This window comes from Serinus canaria, chromosome 2, assembly GCF_022539315.1.
Source record: "Serinus canaria isolate serCan28SL12 chromosome 2, serCan2020, whole genome shotgun sequence".
Classification (NCBI taxonomy): Eukaryota; Metazoa; Chordata; class Aves; order Passeriformes; family Fringillidae; genus Serinus; species Serinus canaria.
This window is the reverse complement of record NC_066315.1, coordinates 14,817,289-14,838,821: the sequence shown is the minus strand read 5'-3', so window position 1 is coordinate 14,838,821 and position 21,533 is coordinate 14,817,289. Positions and strand designations below refer to the sequence as shown.

Here is a 21,533-nt window from a genome sequence, read left to right as displayed (position 1 = left end):
GTCACTTACCTTTTTAGGTGTCTAAAGAGTACCTGCATCGTGTCCTGATTTGGTTTTGGCAACTGTTTGATTAAATCTTTAACAGCAGGGACACGCTGCCTTGGTTCTTGCTCTGCAAAAGGGTGAGGTTGAGAAACAAAAGTTCAGTATTTTTGTTTAAAACTAGAGCATAAATTTGAGGAGGCTGGAAAGGAAAGCCATGGTTTGCAGTGCTAATCCAAGATAGGACACTGCCACCTCCCGGCCGGCCCCGGCAGCACGGACAGGCAATTTGGACATGTCACCCTGTTCACAACCAAAAAACATCCTTCTGATGTCCAAAATAATCTTTAGAATTGCACAGGACTTATCCAAACAACACATGCAAGTTCTCCAGACTTACTAATTGCATTGACAAAGTCATTGAAGTGGTTGTAAGTGAACAGTGGCTCTGGCAATTCTCTGAAGAACATTTTTAGAGCTCCTGTAATGACATGTATATCTTCCCATTTACTGTCATTCAAGTCCAGCTTCTCATCTGAGAGAGAAAAATAAATAATTAATGAAAATAGTTCAACTATAAAGGCTTTTTTTCTTTTTTCTTTTTTTTTAAATTAACCCAACTATTCTTCTGTACTTATTGCTTTCAAAATAGTGAAGACTTGCTCCACTTCAGCACATTCCATATCCCAATCTGGGATACAGAGCTGCAGCAGCAGATGGAGATGGCTAAACTCTGCCTACTGCACTACATACAGTTCCCCGACTACTCCAAGGGCATTTTCCAGAAGGGAACAAGAGCTGCTGACAAAACACAAAATTTACTGTCAATCAGGAAATGAGAGGTCAGATTCTGGATGGGCCATGATAAGATACTGCCAGAAGAAAGGGTTTTATACACAGAGTACAGTAAAGAGGAGCTAAGCCTTCTCCCCGCTAAAAGGCAGTAGCAAATCTCACTAAAAAACCCATAAACTTACAATTTTAATGCTAGTGAAAGCTCAACATGCTTGCTGGTGTTCCATAAGGTAGTGAGTTATTTTGTTTCAAACAATTCCCCTTCCTCAAATTCTGTTACCATCTTTTTTTAGATTTCTGTTCTAGCAATGCCTCTATTGTCCACACAAAACTAAACCTCCAGAATATCAGGTTTTTCAAGTAATGTATGTTACACAGTCAGTTCTGTAATTCTGAAGTAACTTTACTTTGAGGATGACAGTCATTCCTCATGATATACTACAGTTACAGAGAAATCTTTTTCCTTAGCTTTCTATGGACTTCAACAATCTGAAAATATATGCCAGTGTAATGTAACTGGAGGAAGCTTACCATGATTGACTGCAAATCTCAGCTTCTGTATCACTGCAAGATTGCCACTAACTCTGTATAAGCCATCAATATCTAATCCTGAAACAAAGGGATAAATCCATTTTAATAACTTACATATGTATAGGTCTACACAGCAAAATTAAAAGCAAAGGAAACCCACCTTGTAACAAAGAAATAAGAAGTTAAACTATCTTGTTTTGATGGACAGGGCATATAAAACAGAAGGGGTTTAATTTGCTGACACAAGTTTGGCAGCATCGAGCTCAAAGTAATCTCTAAAACTTCCTATTCAAGTAGCAATGAGGCAACAGCTCCAAGTTTCCCCAATGAGATCAGATGCCTTGTTTAAGATACTCTTGGTGGGTGGGCAGGGAATACATGGGAGTCCAACATGCAATAACCAGGTATTTTGTGGATAGGATGCTCATTTTTTAATGTATGGTTAAGAAAAATCCAATCAAGTCATGCATAGAGAGCATCTCAAAGTTGTCAAATGACCAGGTTTACAAGGAGAAGGAATGATGCACATGCACACTCAGAGCCACCCAACAGCCTACAGAACTAAAATGGGCAGCCCTTGCCCCAGGATCGCACACTTGACCAGAGAAGAAGAAAACTGTGTCTCTGTGGTTGCTACTGCAGTTACTCAGCAGTGATTAGGAGGTAAAAAATTTATCTGAAAAGCCACTTGGATGCAGCAGGTGAGTCAGTGCCACTGAGAGGGTGAGTGTTGCCAGAATACCTGCAAGTCCCTGTAGCTCCTCAGGGAGTTGTCTGATGCAACAGAGCACAGTTACCAGCACCATCTGACATATCCCTTTTCCCCATAATCCACTAGTCATTCCTTTACAGAAAGAACTGATCTGAAGTGTATTGGTAGAAGGAAGAGTTGGAGAGGTAGGAAAAAAAAGCTGTTCATTTCTGTCAGCTTCCCCTCAGGTATTTAAAAAAGGAAAACTTCACTATCTTCACTGCAGTCCTGTCTTTAAAATAAAAAACAAAAAAAAAGGAACAAAGCAAAATAACCCCTTTCTCACAATCTTCAGATCACAAATGGAAGAAAGCCTGCAGCCACAAGCAAGGTGGCAGCTTGTCAAACTGGAGTAATGCAATGGAAGCAGTTTTTCTCCCCTCCCAGGCCATAAGATAGAGCATTGAAAAAGAGGACTAGAGGCTAAATGAAGATCCCATGGAAGATGCCTTAGAATTCACATATACTCCCCTGTAACACTTACCCTGATACTCAAGGGAATGTTCTCAGATTAACGGACTGGTAAATATCTGAATGATGATTATGGAGATTCCATAATCCCCTCTCAGTCATCTTTTCCAAGAGATAAGGCAAAGACAACAGCAAGAAACAGGCAAGAAAACCCACAGAGACTACAGCCAAGTCAGGAGTCACAACCAACAAATTTTCAACAAAAATGTGAAGATGTGCTTTACAGCAGAAAACCCAGAATGTTACATGTAGCTTTCAAACATAGTGCTCTCAGTTGTTAGGTAGGAAATACATATTTTCAGTCAAAGCAAACAAAAACTGAGTCAATATGTGGACACTAATAATCTCCAGAATTGCATAAAATATAGCAATTTGTGTAACTGGCTGAAGGGCATCAAACAAACAGGCTGGTCTTCTGGCAGTCAGTGCATACACAGAGCAGGAACAGAACTTTTTCCTAAAAGTTCTTTTCAAGGAAGTTTTAACCAAAGTGATTGTTAGCATGCTTAAACCTTCCAAAAATGAACAGGTGCATTTCAATAGTCTCACTTTAAATCTGAAAAAAAAACAAACTTGATGAGCTGAGCTCTTCTACTACTTCTTGTACTCCTTCTTCCTTTGGAGCCTTGCTGCCAGGGGGTTGTCCTGCCTTTTCCTCAGCTTGAAATATACTGAAGCAGATGAGTTTCTCAGATACAAGATTTCCTCCCCTCTCCCCACTTTGGATCCGTCCTATGTCCTCACTCTTGAAAACCCAATGCTAACTGCAGATACAAGTCTCAGATTAGCTTCCCCAAAGAAACCAACAGCATTTTAAGATTAAAATGTTCAACATTAAGAGTGGTGAGCTAGAGAGATTTGTAAACAAAAAATTCAACCATACCATGTTCTTCAACATGCTCAATGCACAGCTTCACGAACTTTGGCACCGTGCTGTTTTCTCTTTGACACAAGCTGGTGAGATTTGAACCAAAAACTTGATCTGGAACCAAGTAAAGAGACTGATTTACAGTGGAACAGGACACGAGTGACAGAACTAGTTCAGGTTACAACAAACCTCTACAAAGGGCAAAGTCTACTGGATACAATTGTCGCGGCATTGGAGAGGAAACAGGAAAGTTTTGAAAAGAGTTCTCAGCAGCTCCCAGCGAGAAAAGCTCCCAATAAGAAGAGCATCAGCAGCTACACAAACATGAGACTCCCGGAAAAGAAGTTTTGCTACTGAAATCCTTTTAATCTATCAGGTGATACTTCATGAGTCATTTTGTCAACAATGTTATAAGAAAAGTAATGGATTCAAATGTGTCCTATTATACTCTATTCCTGTCCCAAGATCAACATGCATTTATTGCAATCTTTGTTAAAAATTCAGAGAGATAATGAACTTTAACTGGTGTGAAAGCTTTTGGCATTGCTTGGGAAAAAACCCGGCAAAATGTCATCTTTCCTTGCACCCACTGTTTAACACAACATTAGATATTAATTTACTTTAATGTGGAGTCTTCTGACATTTTTAAATTCTGACACAAATTTGTAAATGACAGACTTTTACCTCAGAGCTCTGAATGGAAGCAAGTCTGACCATGAATAGGCAACCTGGCTGCAAGGTGAGAATTTAAATACAGATATTTATGGGCAATGGTAAATCTGAATCTTATTTTCAAAACTGCACAATCCAGGGGGAGTATTTTCCATCATAAAGCAGAGCAAAAATGAAAATCAGCTTGGACAGAGAGGAGAATCTTGCAATGTCTCAGTGAATTTTAGCAGCATGTAAAATCTTCTTGCTCAGATTGTTATCACCAAAACCTTTGATAGATCCATTTCTATGGCTTTCATCAAAAATGCCCAAACAAGAGATGGCCTCTTCTGTTCAGATGCATGAAAGTGACATGGAGTCTTGAGACAGAGAAGCAAAGATTCCACTCTTAAAGGGAAGGAGTGTTTGTTGGTTTGTTTACTCTGTTAAATTAGGTACATAAGTGGCCATCTTCCCAGAATCTGGTGTATCTTACTTCAGAGCTTCTGCAAAAGAGAGACTGCTCTTGCATTTGCATCATGCACAGCACCTAGCCCATTTTTCATGTTCAATAATTTCAGTAGATTAACAACTCTTGCATCTTGACTAGTGCTTTGGGAAACCCAAACAGCACACCAAACCAATTTTACAGTAGGAAAATGGGCATTTAATGGCATTATTAGCTGGACATGATAAGACCAGTGGTCCACACCACCTCGGTGCTGTGGCAGCTACTCACGCAGCGAGCTTTAGAAGCAGAATCAGTAGCAAAGGATTGAAAAAGCCCACGCAGCAGAAAGCCAGGCTAGCATGCAGCTGTGGCAGGTAAAGCAATGCAGATTAGGTAGCAGAAGAAAATAGTAGCATGTAACAAAGTAATTTGCTACAACTGTCTTCGACTTGAATAATTTGAACAGATACAGGAATAGTATTTTTTCTTCACATCTTAAAAATAATGTCTGTACTTTTGATTTTCCGTGTAACAAAAACTTTAACACAGTTCCTTCTCCACTTAGTGCATGCTGTTTCAAGTGGATTTTTTCTTCCAGAACTTTTCACTAGTTTTTCTGCTCATACTGGATTTGCCAAGCTTCCCATTTACTAAGCTTGTTCTGCAGCAGCCACAAAAGTACACTGGGTTTTTAAATGAAGACTTCTGTATTCTTCATTCATACAGTAAATGTAAAGCTGGACAGTGCCCATCCAGCTTTCAAAGCTTACACCATGCTTTTAAATAAAAACCAAACTCCTCATTCCTTAATGCCTTTATTAAAAATCCAATCATTAGCACGCACATGTACAAGTTAAACTTGGCTTAGTGTTCACTGTTGCCAATGTCAGAACTTCCGTCACTGAGCCATGACATGAATACTAAGTTGTAAAGCAGAGCAAAACGTCAAAGTCTGGGAATAATGCTCCCTTATTCCAAACAAAATTTCCATCATTTACAAGTAAATTATATTTGCAGATACACAAATATATCAAATGCCACATGCAACAGAAGCACACCTGTTAAAGTATGCGGTAAGGCAAATCACAGTAGGATTTGGTCTGGTATTTGCCTACCCATATGCTATTTTGACCCTAGTAGAGCATCACCTACAAGTCCTGCTAAAGCATACAAATAAATAAATAAATGAAGTTTTACAATGAGTAAAACTCAATGAGTTTACAATGAGTCAATAATTTACACAAACACATTAACTTAAACCTGTGCAAATACCATTCTCTCAAATTGTGACTAAAAGAAATCTTTCATAACTTTGATTCAAGAGTATCTGTAACACTCTTCATGAAACAATTAAAATAATGTATACATTCAAAAAAGGTTATGGGAAAAAGATGTTCAAGTTAAGCCTCCTGTAACCTCATCCTGGTTTTTCTAAATATTTAATTTCTTACGATATGGCACATGATTGTCTGGTTCCACTTGGACTAAAACACCCTTGGGTGAGCACACACACTCAGCTTTGTACCCAAAGGGCTGATCCTTCCCCTGCTTGCACAAATGAGGGTCAGATATCTGGATTTCCAGCTCAGAAGGGTGGAATGCAGTGCTTCTTAGCTACAGAGTCCAAGTCCAAAGGGGCTCCTGGGCCCCCAGTTTTCACTGCAGTTGGGCCAGCACTGAGCCGAAGGAGAGGGCATCCTCCGAGCAGTTTAATGGCTAGCGACAGCACTCAGAAGTACAGCAATCACCAGTTCCACTATACATCCAAGACTTTTGTTAAACCAACTATACACATGTATTTGACTCTGAAACTAGACCATTTCAACCCCATTTTACATAGGAACTACTAAATTCAGCTTTTCAAATTATGTCCTTTGTTAAAAAGGTTCATTTACCCTTAATGTAGCCTTTTTCACGGACAGCTTGTAACGTAGGGCGCCGTGTAAGAAACTTCTTGAGCTTCGTTTTGGTCTTTTTCTGATCTGTGGAGTCTATATTGCTGGGTGCTTTCACTGCTGAAAACAAAAACACATTTGGCATTACTACCCACAGAACCAACACTGCATTTATCAGCCAAGGAACCAACATTAAGAGAAAAAAACAATTATGCTCCAAAACACTCAAAAAATCTACTCAAATTTGCAACTCATCCCTAATTTTTTCCTTAACGCTCTGGAACTCCTTGTAAATAGTATCCATTTCTCAAACTACCAAGAGACAACCCTGTCACTAAACACTTACATTAGCTTACATATAGAACTGATGTAGAAATTTAAAAATGCAGCTATGCTTCAAAACCAGTCCTGCTTCTTGTTAGCTTAACTATCTTGAAAGAAATAAATACTTTTTTGAAAAATTCATATAGAGCCTGGAAGGAAAGGAGAGAAAACAGTTTGCCTGGTAAGTCAGATACTATTTCTGTGCTTTTGACAACCTTGAAAATATTTAATTTCACCACTGCTTATTTCCCCTGTTTTAAATGTGTCATACAACAGGAGCTAAAGACATTTCACACTTCTTTTCTTCTTCCCTTTTTAAAGTATGATTAATAAAACATGGAATAAAATTTACCAAGTGGCATCAAAATGTAGAATGAACTATATTGTTTATAAAGTTTCATTTTAGCATTTTTTTTAGAATTCATTTTTGAATTCTTCCCTATTTACACAAAATACTGAAGATGCAGAAAGTGAAAACTGCCATTGCTAGAATAAATTAACGGAAAATTTTCAACTCACAACGAAGTTTCTTAGAGTCTTTATTTTCTTTCTCTTTCTCTTTGTCTTGTTTTTCCACTCCAGGGGAATCTGGTACTTCATCATCTAATGCTTCATCAGACTCTATTACCTGTTGGATTTAAGAAGATATGCAGTGCTCAGTTTGCCAGTTCAGAAATACAGCATTAACACATGTATTTCCTGCAGACAGTTCTACAATACACAGTTTTCCCCCTATAATGACATTCAGTTTTTCTTTCCTGAACTCTAGATGTTAAACATTTTCAGAGACAACTCTCATTGGCAGAGTGAGTAACTTTGAGAAACATTATTTATTCAAAAGACCCGATAAAGAAAATGTTGCTGGACGTTGAACAAAGTACAGCCAATCTTTCATGATAACACTCCATTACATCAACCAACAAACAACAGAAATGATCCTTGGTTGGGCTTATTTTCCAAATCCAATAGACAAACATCACCTATTTAATGGTCTGCCACAGAAATGCCTGACTGATGGAGTAGAAAAAACCTTCTAGGGCATTTACCCATTTTTTTTTTCTCTATAAGTAAAAGTTTCTTAATAGAAAATAGAAAGATCAGTTGGAAAATCTCACTACTGTCAAAACACAAACTGAATTCACTCTGAAAAATAAGTGTACCAGTGCCTAAAATTTTTTCCCAGTGTTCCTGCTATCTCAGCATATTCTCATTAAACATTGTCAAGTGAAAACACAGATCATGTTGAAGTGTTGAGGCAGATACCAGAGTCTGCTGATCTTACAGGCAGCCCAGGCTACGTGTGTGACTGCAGACATACCAGGAAATGGGGAAAGAAACTTCCTCAGCTTTGGTACAACATATTCCCTTCCCAAACTGTGCATGTCTTACTTCACTTCAACTGAAGTGAACTGGACTGCTATGCAGTTGCAAAAATCTGACTGCAGAGTGCCTTCTTTTACAAGGAAGGAAAATGTAAAAATGAGGCAGGGCTGTGCACTCCAGAGCACTGAGCAGCAGCATGACTTTCTGGACTACGCTGTACTTTAGCCTGTAGGGCAATGTTACCTTTCAACACCTTCATTCCTGTTCCTTTTCAAAAGCTTTGGATAGTCTTTTTACATCTCACAGATCAATATATTCAACTGCCCAAATAAAGTCCCCATTAAGGATCCTCTGCCACTCTTCAAGAGGCCTCAAAGATTTTTAGAATTGGCACAGTTTAAAACTATTAAATGTTTTGGAAAAAAGTCATCTGGGATCTAGTTTGTACTATGCAACAAGTCTAAAGTAACAATGTGGAAATTTCTGTGTTTTAAAGGAACAGCCACATCCTTTGCAGGTAGCTGTTCCTCTTGTACAGGATATTGCCACAACAGCAGCCTGAGGGAGCAAAGAGAACAGAATCTGATCTGCCTTTTCTTCTGAGGAACATCTTGTCATGCTAGCAATAGTACCTTGGTCACGGGAAAGAGATCACAGCTACTATTACCATAAACTTTCCAAAATTAAAAGTTGGCTTTAGATCTGATGGATTTTTGTACTCAATGCTTCAGTGCTTCAAATTATCAGGTAGTCTAATGCACTTTCTTGACTTATGCCTTGTAGTCTTGGGTCTCTTGGCTACCAGCTCCCAGCAGGATACATCACCATTTCCTCCAGAATGCTGATAATCCCTTCTTATTCTACCATTCCTCAACCCAACATGTAATACCTCACACCTCAGCATATCTCAGCCTTTCCATCTTCACTCTTTTTTAAGCAGGGAAGAAGTGGCCTCAGTTGTGTTACACAGGGTAGACAGGAGAAGGGGTCACTCAGTGCCTGGATGACTCTGCCTTGCCTGGTTACTAAGGGCCATGACATTCCCCTACCAGGGACAGAGCAGATTAGGAACCTAAACTATGAGTGCTCAGAAAGAAACTCAACCATTTAGATTAGCCTGCTGTGTTTTGGTGGAAAACATCCATATGTGAAAAGCACTAACAGAGCTAAGAGAAATGAAAGCCAGTGACTGGCATTGAAAGCAACAAAACTGGAGCCAATGGACAGCAGCCAAGCCTGGAACTATTAAAAAGTAAGAATACACATGAAGTAAACCTGATAGAGAGCAATATTTTCTCCAAGATCTCCTCCAACTTCTGAATTAAAAAACTGTTAATCCTATTTGGCAATATCAAAAGCAAACACTTGAGCACTTCCCTGATAATTAAATACTTGGCATTATGCTGTCAGATAAGAAGAGATATTACAGTATTTTGCCAGGACTTTTAATCTGCACTTCAGTGCAGCCATAATAAGTGAAAAGAGTATCAAATGCTAATAAATGTATGTCATTAAGTTATCCCTTGGCCATTCTGCCCCTTTCATTCCCTCTCTATCAGAACCTTTCAGGTCACTGAGACAGAACAAGTATTTGGCCAGAGAAGTAAGTTCATTTCTGATGGATGTCAGCCCACAACTCCTGCATCTTAAGCCAGTGGACCATCCTTCTCCCTTTGCCACTATCATCACCACCAGGAACTGCCCTATCCTCAAACTCCTGCCTGCTCTCAAGAAAATCAGTAAATGAAGATGCACATGAAACTCTGGAAGTTGCTATATCAATTAGTTTACTAAATAATATTACTGTGAAAATGGAACCTTCATGATATAAATACATACCTGGTTATTGATGGTGTAGTTAAGAACTTTATACCATTCATTAATAAAGCTGTCATTATCTGATTGAATTAAGAGCTCAGTACCTTGGCGGGTTTTTAGCTTTAAAGAAATAAAAACAGATATCATCAGAACTGATAAACACACTACAGTTCAGAAGTAAAATTACTTAAATCAAAATAAACTTCTCACTGGCAAAATTGTTAGCTAATACACAGACACTCAAGAACATTCAGCAGTGAGAACAGCCATTAACAGTCTGCTTAAAATTGCAAAGCATATCCCATACAAACATATTAAAAATGGACATTTCTTGCAGGTACTAACAGCTACATTTAAGCAAGTAGATGTGGATAAAATTCAGTTTTATAAGTTTGTGATTTTAAGCTTACAGAAAATTTCATACATCAGTAATTGAGGTGCATATAATTCTGCATTTAAATAAAATAATTTACCTCAATAACATTCTTTTTGCTGGATTTGTCCTTCGAGGCCCAGTCAATCAAAGCCCCTTTGAGATCCACTGTAAATTCTGGCTTAGACTGATTAACACCAAACTTCTGGAAAAAATTACCAACAGTGATAAAATTAAACCTGAGGAAATTCTTTATAGTCTTGCAATCTTTTTAATATAACATGTATTATTTATAGTCTATACAACTTAGACCAGATAGATATAATACTTTGCCACCAATCAACAGGCATGACACCAGGAAAACAAAAAACCTTCCACAGAACAACCTTTAAGCATGTCTGTTACAAGCTGCTCAGCTTAAAGCCCTCAAAGTTCTGCAAATTTAAATGCCAATCAGATTCCAGCAGAGATTTTTTTCCTATCACAAATGGCAGAAGTCCATACAACATTTGATTGTAGCTTGATTTAAGCCAAGATAGTCCCAAGCTTTAAACAAAACCAGCTAATAAGTAACTGAACAAAACACCCCCAAACATTCTGCCACTTAATCAGTGGTTGTATATAAAACCAAAAATCAAACCAGAAACAGTAGGCTTGCTGGACAGAAATCACATCCCTCCACACTGAAAGAGCACTCTCAGTTTGTACATTTCTCTATTTATATTTTTTAAAAAAACATTTACCCCCCAACACTTTTATGTATGTATGTCCTACCAAGTAAACAGAACTCACTGTCTGTTTACTAAAGAGCAAATAACCCACAAGTAACCCCTTCAAACAATTTAGAGGAAAACCTCAGGGAGCTATTCTTACCTCCTACCTTCACATTTATATTAGGTATCAGAATTTTTCAAAATAAAGTAGTTTTACTATGATTTCAACATACACCACATCACTTTGAAATGTAATTCCTCAAGGAAACCAGCTCAGTGGCCCACACAAACAAAAAAGCTCCAATTGCAAGTGACACAAGTAAAATTTGGAACAGGGAAAGCTGGAAGTCCTTCAGTTATAGCACAGAGATTTCACGCTGTAGTTCCAGAGAAAGCTTGCAGCATCTGCTCCCCCTGAAAGGTTCTCATTTCTTCAGGAAGCTTTTGATGTGTGAGTGCTGCTCCTGTGACAGCTCTGGGGGACCCAAGCCCCAGGACAAGCTCCTTGCTGCAAACACAAGTTTCCAGCCTGTACAAGAACAGCCATACCCAAGGGGAGAAAAGATGGTTCAGAAAACAGGACTAATCTGCTGCTTCTGATGAAACTCCCAGCATGGATGTTAATTAATGCTAATTGTGTCTCAGAAAAGCTGTTTACCACTGGAAAATCTCCATGTCTAAAATCCTAAGGGCAATGAAGTGTTGAATGGAAAGCAGCATCACAACTTCTTTATTTTACCCATGAAATATCAGAATAGGGCTGTACTTCTAATTTATCCAATGCCAATTAGCACTTGGGGAAAAAAATCCACACCACCTTCCACTTCCTAACTTAATTCTCAGATACCTCCTCCAAGAACATGTCTTATTGATTACAGTAGAGCTTTTGAGAGAAGCCCAGCTCAGCAGCAGAGTCCAAAGGAACAATCTCTGGGCCTTTCTGGCTCTAGCAGCAGCTGCAAGTTCAAGAGAAAGTCACATAGCTGCTGCACACTCATCCAAAGTGTCCCAGACGCACTTCCTGGCAGTCTAGATCAATCTTGCTGCGTGTTGGAAAAAAATTAAATCAATTTATAGAGTTTGGCACTGGAGAGAACAGGAAACTAGTGCCAAAGTCCTCTACAGGATTGGGGCAGGGGGGTGATTAGTTAAAGCCATGGCCCACATGATGCTGAGAATCACAGGACAGGACTTGCTACAGGTGACATCAGCACATAACAAGAAAAAAATGTTACCTATCAATGCTGTTTTGACCAAAAGAAAAGCCCTCCACTACATTAGCTTGCTGAATCCACACCTGACAGATTACAGCACTACCTCCAGCTTTACACTGTACCCATCTTTTTGGCCTGACTCCCTTCTCAGCATTTCAGAGAAGCACAGAAGAAAACAAAAACTAAAGCCAAAAGGGGAAAAAAAAGAAGACTTTTACCACTCCTTCACTCAAATGTTGGCCAAACTGCTGTGTGAGAGCCAAGGATGGGAAAACCCAGGCAAATAATCCAGCTACCCTGCAAAGCTCTTCTTAAACACCAACACATTACATACTTGTCACAGCCCTTTTATTCAAGGACATTCCAAGTTTACCATGCAGGCTCTCCTTTGAGCTTTCCTGTCAAGGTTCTTTTCTGCTCCCAGATCTAGGAAAATGAGATGCCAGCAGCCATTTCCCTCCTTAAAGCTTTCAGGAGCAAGTGCTGCACAGGGCTGCTCACACAACCTGCACAAAAGGTTGCTGAAGGCAACTGAACCCTCCTGAAGCCAGCAGGTTCTGCTGACAGAGCTCAAAAAAAAGCCTTTCCTTTTGCATCTGCTGCCACACAGATATTAAGTCTGCTTTCACAAAACAGTGCTACCCTAGTCAGCATGAGTCAAGAGAAATCCAGCTCTTACTGAGCAAACACCTTACTCTTACTGGATTCCTCTTTTGAGCTGTCTGGGAATTTTGGAAAGGGCAGCAGTGTAAAGGAGGGAGAGGTCTATATGTGGTGCTGCCAGCTGCCCTAGATATGAAGCTGTCCTACAGTCACTTCTGGCAGCTTTTTTTAGACAAAAAACATTGTCATGGGATGTACTTATGCTGATTGCATGGGAGAGGTAACTTTTTGGAAAGAATAAGGTGTTTTCTTGGCTTTAGATAGAGCAGCTGCCTGTGCAGCTTAAGGACAGCCTTGAAGATTGACATCAATAAATAAATTTTTAATCTTTTCAGGATTTTCTCCAAGTCCTGGAAGCCTGCACAGGGTCAAACCACACAGTCTGTACTGTGACACACTCTAGCATTCTTTGGAAACAGAACTGGAAGTTATTTATGGGAAGACTTTGGATGTACAAATGACACCTGACATTCTTGTAATTCTGTTTCTAATTAGAGTTGGGTAGGATGCTCTAATTCCAAGTCCTCCTCATCCACGGGTGGACTGTGGAAGAAAGCTGTGGAGACAGAAGCTCCTTTTTGGCTGGCAGGGGAGCTTCAAAACTACAGCTTAAGCTGAAAATATTAAAAAAAAAAAAAAAAAAAAAAAAGAGAAAAAAATTCTCTATTGTCACAGCAAAATGAATGATTGTTTTTAAACAAGACTGATAGGACCATTTGCATTCCAAAAAGTTTTCACAAAAGTATCTGAGCTCCTGCATAATCAGCAGTGCAATACTGATGAACTGTAGTAATGCACACATAACATCCTTGGCTAAAATCACAGTTGTGTAACACCAACAAGAGTTTGCTCAGATGAATCTTGAAGAGCATCTGTTTCCTTGATGTTTGGGAAGTTTACAGGCTTGGTTTGCCACCACTGTACTTGTCACTGAGGACACGTCCCTCTAACAGAAACTGACAGATGAATCCTTCTAAGCACTTGTCATTTTCTTTGCTTTATGAAGCCCTGTCACTTTGACAATAATACATCTCATTCACACCAAAAACTGAATGAAAAATACTTTAAAAAACATCCAAATCTTCTTATAAGAAGTAGCCTTTTACAAGGCTACCAAACTGTTCACAAGTTATCTGTTCCAGGCTTCCACATACAGAGTAATTAATTTCACAAACAAGAACAAGACAGTTGAATAATTTTAAACACAAGGTTAATTAATGAATCTTTGATAGGCAGCCCTTCTGTGTTTGGCATTTTCAAGCACAGAAGATGCTTAAATTACATATAAAACCCCTACAAATTTACACGAGTTTTCTGTATGTGGAATATTGCCAGAATATCCTTGTGCTCTTTTCCTTTCACCTCTTTGTGCATAACATTTACATTTTTGGGTATTCCAATTGCAGCTAGAATTATCAAACAATATGTACACCATTGTATCAAAGGCATCATAGGCACCATAAAAAGATTCCAAATTAGTTGTGTTAGAATAAATCAGACAAAATATCTGTTAAAAAACTCAGAAGATCATGCTGCTTATTAGTCAAGGCACTAGTGGTTCAGATAGTAGGCAAATTTGGGATTATCATTCTAGCACCAATGAACCAGATACGCTTTCTACTTTGTTCCAGTGGAACAATTACAGGATTATTGCAATAAACTTGTGTTAATTTGCACCTTGGATGACTTTCAAAAACAGCAAACAAGATAAATGTGCTGTTATATGAAGTGTCAAAACGAAATCTTGGAAAAATTCAAGTTTCCTTTCAGGATTAGTGGCAAATAGCCTTACAGTGACAAGAGGCATGCAACAAGAACACATACAGTGATAGCTGAAACTTGGGCAGAGTTTACATAGGTGACAGCAGGTCGATGACTGAGAGCATTTTTCCAAGAAGAAAGCAGCGAGAGCAAGAGCTCAGGAATTGAGCCCCCTTGGCAAAATGACTTGATGAGAAAAAGGAAGAAAAGTGATGAAGTCAAAAAACAATGCACAAAAAAAGAAGATATGGTTATATCAATCACTAGATGAATGCTAAATATTCTCATAAGGTGAAGAAGAAATGTAATTCTTATCATATGTCAAACTGTTAGACTTGACTTCACCTTATTAAAATATGGACACAGAACAAAGTTTGAGAGGTGAGGTGGAATTTTGAATACCTTAAAAACAAAAATTGCCTACAGAGACCAAGAAGAGTGTGTGTTGAACACTCAATTACATATCTACAAAGTCAGCTATGATTATGCAGGTGTAAAACATCAGGTCCTTGAGAGAGATTCTATTTTAATATTTCCAGCTTCATTTTATTCTCTCTGTACTGTTGATATTTATTTTGCTGACCCTGCTCTAGTGCTTAACAGTATACACAATTGGTAGTGTCTCACAGAAATATTCTGACTTCGGCACTTCTGCTTCACTTAAATTATCAAAAGAATTTACACATTTTTATTTTTAAATTTATTTGTTAAGATTCTTATTTATTTTGAAATTGTTCCATCTGGCATAACATGACTTACACTAGTGCTCATAAATCATACAACTCTGCTTATAGCTTCTCTTTAATGGATGATTAATTTGGGCACACATCATTTATAACATTATTATATATTCATGAACAGTTTAGCATTGTGTGTTTTAATATCAACATACAGCTGGCCAAGACAGTTCTTTTGATTTACAGCCACACCTGAATTAAGAGTATTAGTAGCTGTGACTGAGATTTTGGAACTTGACTAGTTACGTAGGCAGAACTTTTACTTTGCAATATGCCTATTAATATCTGTAAAACTAAAACACTTTTTGGATCTTTGGCTGCAAAAGTCAATCACAGAAGTCACCAAAATCCACTTCCTGCCATACAGTGTAATGATCTTCTTTCATGCCTTTAATCTTTATTGTTTTTCTTTCTTCCCTCTGCATGATCATCTTGCCCAGCTTTACCTTTTTCATTCTCTTCTACTCCAAATTTTATTTATCCATCCTCATCTATTTTCTTCCAACCACCCCTTCTACAGAAGGAGGGAAAAATAAATTTAGAGGTCTGAAAAAACCTCAATACTATAGAAAGCAATTGTCAATTCCAATTCATTATCCATAATGAAGCACAGCAGGAGAAAGTGAGGCAAGCAGAAAGACCAGTAAAGCACAGCAAGATAGCACAGGTCTGTAACAGGCAATTTTGCTGGAATTCACATGACAATATATGGAAATAATGAACACTGGCTCTGGCCTGTCTTTACTAATTACAGGAGATTCACACAGTTTAATGTCAGACCTCCTAAAAAGGCAATGAAAGCCATAGATAAAGAGCCATTTCTATACCTATTAATGCAAGAATGCAGCTGGATAAATACAGCAAATTTAATGACAGTGCTATTACACTAGAGGTGATAAAAAAATTGAATAATCATCATCTTCAGTGTGATGTTTCTGTTTTGGTCTTCATCAGACAACAAAATAAGTACAAGTACTTGTCATCCAGTATGAAGACCAAGAACAAAACGGAATCCAGCAAGACAAAGACTAAATCATAAGACATCAATACTGCATTGCTCAAATAGGCCAGGGCAAGAAGCCATGTGTCAGACTATTTTCTTCATTATATGTATCACATTCAAAATTACCTGGAGTTTACAAAAAAATATCCAAGAATGGTAAAACACACAAACTGTTTCGACAAACACATTAGTACAGAACACAAAAGTATTTGGCCTGGAGAAATAACTTCAAGTCTAAGGAGTACCTGAATGTCAAAAATACACACATACAACTGGTTTTCTTCTTACTCTACATCATAATTACATTATGGTTACACAAAACTATTTTCTTGCCAACTTCTACACAGGTTTTTTTTTCTGTATTGGGTGTATATATATATAGGTATTTAGGCCCTGCAAATAAGAGGGCTTTAGTTTATTGTGCTTTACATGACTAACACTTCAATGAGGGTGGGGGTTGTTCCTGGGCTTACCCAGCCAGTTCCACTTCCTTGAGTTTTAGTGAACAGCAGTGATGACCCTTGTAACACTGCCCATGATGACATCCAATTCTTTCTGTAAATAATTGTAAACAAACATAAAATAAATTGCCTCTGAAAGCAGATATTTAAACTGTTCATCATTGTTGCTCAGCTGACCTGTAAGTTAATATAGTTAAGCACATATATAGTCATTAGTGGCATCAGCAAGTCTTAATTGCTATCATATTTGTAGAAGGAAACATATGTTAACAATCCCAGCCTGACCATCAAAGTCTAAATCAAACAAAGCTAATTAGCAGTAGAAGCAGTACACCAAGAGAAACACCATGCAATTATAATTTCAAAGGGGCTAATCTGGAACGCTCAGCTCACTGTGTACTTAACAGAACATGCCAAACTACTGCATAATTCTGAAATTCGTTGATCTGAGATGCGACTGTCCCATGTTTATGTAATAAGCTCCTTTATATTGGCAAAAAAGTATTTCCTACACATCTGAAAAATTAAGAGAAAGAACAAGTTGTTTCAGTTGTCTGACTATTTGATTTTATGCCAGCAGACCTGTCCTCCTGAGGTTATTTTTTTAAAAAAATCTTGACAAGCCCTAAATATCTATTCCCATTGCCCAACATGAATTATTACTTAACAGCTCTCAAAGTGACAGGATGGCCACAATGCATCTTTCTGTTCAGCAGTGCAACAATCCAGATCAATGATTCCAGCAGATGCAACGTAAATGATGACAGCACATTGCACCAGCAGCAGCTCACACACACCACTGTCTGCCCAGCCCTGGCAAACTCTTAGAAGAACTCTGAGGAACCAGGCTGGAGGTCAGATGTGCTGCCCAGCCAGACTGGACTAGGTCAGGGTGGGTCTACAATAACAGCTGGGTGTTGGCTCTTTAATCCTCAGAACAAGCATGCTTTGTGTATCACAGCTCTGGGAAACACTGAACTAGATATAACACACTGTAGATCTAAAAGATTAAATTACCAAAAAAAAAAAAAATAAAAAGGGGAAAAAAGGCAAGAAGCAAATCTAAATTAACTCTGAGGATGTGCCACGCCTCGCAGTACTTGCCATTGATTCAAAACACCAGAAATGTAGTTAGACAGCATCACCTGATTACACATTATGATTTATAGTGTAAATTGCTGCCTGGGACACAGAGGAAAGTTAGAAATTAGGTCAATCACCTACAGGAAACTGACATTGGGCAATACACTGCTCCAAAGCCTTCACAAGCACAGTGAAGGGAGAATTATGGAGCATATGGATGTACACTCCTTTGACAGTAAAGCACAGCAAGTGAAAGTCTGAAAACTCCTCTTACACTGATTTTATCCAAGGAACAAGACACACCATAACCTATACAGATTTGTTCTTCAGTAAATCAATCAATCAACCCCATTTCAGAAAGCTCTCATCAATGCACCTTCAGGAAATGGCAGGCCTGTGTGAAGCCCTGATCCATGAGCCTCTGGCTCTCTGCAGTCCATTAGCTTTAGCTCACTGGGACAAACATATGGGGTAAGGTTAAGCTGTGTCATACAGGAAAACCTCTAAGGCAAATTCACACAAAAAGTTGCAAACCCCAGTATGCTGTCCTAATACAAAAGACCCTTGATAAACCCTAAGCACATGCACTTTTCAAGTCCAAGACTTACCGAACTTTCTTCCCATTTTCTGTGATTTTTGTCACATTTAATAACCCATACTTTTCTTGACCCTGTAAGATAAGAGTAAGACATAAGAAATAGAAAAGAAAGCCTGCTTCTATTAACATCACATCACAGAATTCAATTCCCCAAATAATCCATTTCTGGCAGTGAGCCATCATGTCATAACTTCAAGAAACTGTCTTTAACCATATTTAAATATTCAGAGATCAGCAAAATCAAAATTCCTCTGGGAAAGTGCTTATTACCACTCAGATGGTAAAAAGCCTTCCCTCATCAAGACCAAGGTTCTTTGGACAAGCCAAATTAAATAATTTGTGATAGTAGACAGTGAAAATTATGAATGTAAAATTTAAAATGATTTGCATAATAGTAATACAATAATAGCACAGTAGTCCTTTACTAAAAAAGGAGGTGGCTGACAAAAAAAACAGCCTAAGTTCCTATATAAATTCTTCCTATTAATTTTAATATAATTTCTTATTTTAAATAAAACATGGTTGAAGCGCATAAAAAATTAACATATTCATGTTAAAAACAGAAGAGTGAAGCATTTCTTTGATGTCCTCTTTTTTCCTATCCCCATGGAAAATAGTAAAATTTTAAACTACTTAGTTATGTCTTGTTGATGAAAACCATCTATATTAGCATGCCTACCAAAAAAAATTTGAACACCAGTCAGTGATTGGTGGGAGAAGAACAGTGCTGAACAAGAAGGCTGTTTGCAAGTTTCAAAGATTTTAAGTGAGTATTTCTTGTCTCTGTGTGAAAATAATAAAATGAAGGAATGTTCAAAAAGCATTCTAGGATAAAAAGATTCACTTAAACCATCACCTTAAAATGAGGCATGAAAATCTACCTTTTTTTTCTGACACCCCAGCCTTGTCTAACCAGCCAGTGGTGCTAAAAGAATGCTAAATTATTTTATCATCAATTCCTTTTCAGTAACAGCTTCTAACAGTTCCTAATGTATGTAATAAGCTATTAGTTGAAACAATCAACCAGGGAATGGATCCAAATTAGTTTTATCATTAAAAAAAATGACCTCAATTCTAGATCCAATGAAAATAGAAGATAAATCCTCTTCAGAATTTTCCTCTAAATCTCAAATTTAAATAGACCATACCTGCACAATACAATTTTAAAGGTGGGGGAGTGGGTTGATTTTTTCTGTTTGTTTGTTTTTTGGGGTTTTTTTGTTTGTTTGGCTTTTTGGTTTTTTTGCTGGGATACCATGGACAACACTCTTATCAGAGACACAGATTTTCATGGATTTTAAAAATTTCACCTGCATGTTTCAAGCCCAGCATGTAAAATACAGAAAAGACTCATTATCAAGGACAAAAGTGTTTAGCTGGTGGATCAGATGTTACTTCAGTCCAGTGGTAACTGCTGCTCTTACTCAGTTTAATATCTTCACTGGGCTGAAATGCTTTTCCAAGCCAGTGACAGAAGCATTATTTTCCAAAACTGGTATTTTCAACAGAAGAAGTGAGCCCCTTCCCTCATCCACTCTCCAAAAGGCCAAACAAATGAATTATCCCATTCTTTGGATTACTCTGTTTGAAATCCATGTGGAGCAGGGACCAGCAGTCCCACGTATTACACCCTTTTAACCAACCTTTGGCTTTTAACAAGCAGAACAGCCTGTTGCCAGCTTTCACAGCAGTTGAGTAACCAGTGCTCACTTCCCAAAATAAATCATGGTTTTAGTCAATTACTCACAGTGGCACCAGTGGGGATGTTTCAGAGAATTATTCAGAGCAAGGATCATACTGCCCTACTTAGCAGCAACACTAGGGGGTACTAACGGGAAAATTAATGGAATCAGGAGAAAGAAGAGGAAAGCAGGTTAAGGATCAAAATTCTCAAATACTTATCAGCTTTCTTTGGAATATTTGAATCCCAGGGAACAGCTAAAGAACATACAGATGTTTTTTCTATTACCTAAATCAGGAGTGAGCTCTTCTGCAAAATACAGTTTCAAAAATTCAAGATCTGAGCCATATTTAAAGAAATTAGATCACATGCACCAATAAATGCATTTGTGTAAGGTTATTAGCTATGCTTGCTTAATAAACAACGTTTATTTTATTGTGAAAACCTGTTTGAAGTGTTGTGAGAATGGATTATCATGACTAAGCCAGAGAACTATTTCCCTGCATGCAGAGTAAGAAAGAAAACTGACCAAGTTACTTATTTCAATGCTACTGTAGTACAGTTCCAAAATTAAAAAAAAAAATAATTAGAAAAATGAAGTTTTTTATTCATTTCCTGCTGTTTAAAAAGGAATGATCACATTTGAAATATAAACTGAAATTTAAGAAGCTGTTTAGCTTAGCAGGCTAAGGTTTTTCTCCCAGAAGTTATTCTGCTAAATCAAAAGGACACAGTCTATTTATGCTAGGTCCCCTATATCTTTTTAAGAAGACTGAAACACAAGCCAAAATTAGAGATATCAACTATTACTGACTAACAGTGAGGGATTCTGTCAAGGGGGGAAATTTTCTGTTAGCATTTTCTAGATGCTATGTAAGAAGATGTGACTGTTGAAGGAAGCAAAGCAAGTTCTACATCATTAGGCACAATTTGGCCACAGTGAATTTTTGACTTAATCTACTATCACTAAGTTGCATTTAAACCAAGGACATTCACATTTTTTTCCTGAAAGCAGAGCTGGATGTAATGCATTCCTTTTTAAATGCAAAGTCTTCAAATAATTTTATCCCATTGTTTTTCCCAAGAACAAGAAGGCTTGCCCTCAATTCTCTAATCGTGAATAGCTCAGTTTCTACAATATCCACTTATTTATTTAAACATTTTGCATACTGACTGTGGCTTGATGCTTTGGTGAAGAAGGAGATGATTCATTTTCAGGAAAACTGGCCTTAGAAGCAGCTGATGATTCCTATAAAATTCAAATAGTCAATGTCAACAGATATTGTTATCATCTTTCATACAAATATTTTATTTTTTTTAACCTAAAGATACTTTCTCTCTTTCTATTTACACACTCATGGATTAGAAAAGTACTTCTTTTAGGCA

At 37.8% G+C, this 21,533-nt stretch overlaps 1 protein-coding gene across 9 annotated transcripts in view; it reads right to left on the bottom strand.

Moving 5' to 3' along the window:
• ARHGAP12 (Rho GTPase activating protein 12) overlaps window positions 1–21,533 on the bottom strand; it is a 75,185-nt gene that overhangs the window by 3,004 nt on the left and 50,648 nt on the right. For 6 of the 9 annotated variants that reach the window (XM_030228547.2, XM_030228531.2, XM_050970799.1 and 3 more), the window contains 11 exons: window positions 21,322–21,396; window positions 18,477–18,538; window positions 16,798–16,879; window positions 10,334–10,438; window positions 9,882–9,980; window positions 7,239–7,347; window positions 6,396–6,515; window positions 3,414–3,512; window positions 1,309–1,386; window positions 383–517; window positions 10–112 (listed from right to left, as the gene is read on the bottom strand). In XM_030228547.2, coding sequence (XP_030084407.1) covers window positions 10–112; window positions 383–517; window positions 1,309–1,386; window positions 3,414–3,512; window positions 6,396–6,515; window positions 7,239–7,347; window positions 9,882–9,980; window positions 10,334–10,438; window positions 16,798–16,879; window positions 18,477–18,538; window positions 21,322–21,396 — 1,067 coding nt within the window. The remainder of the gene's footprint in view (window positions 1–9; window positions 113–382; window positions 518–1,308; window positions 1,387–3,413; window positions 3,513–6,395; window positions 6,516–7,238; window positions 7,348–9,881; window positions 9,981–10,333; window positions 10,439–16,797; window positions 16,880–18,476; window positions 18,539–21,321; window positions 21,397–21,533) is intronic. The other 3 variants (XM_030228552.2, XM_050970800.1, XM_050970801.1) reach the window with 2 other exon arrangements.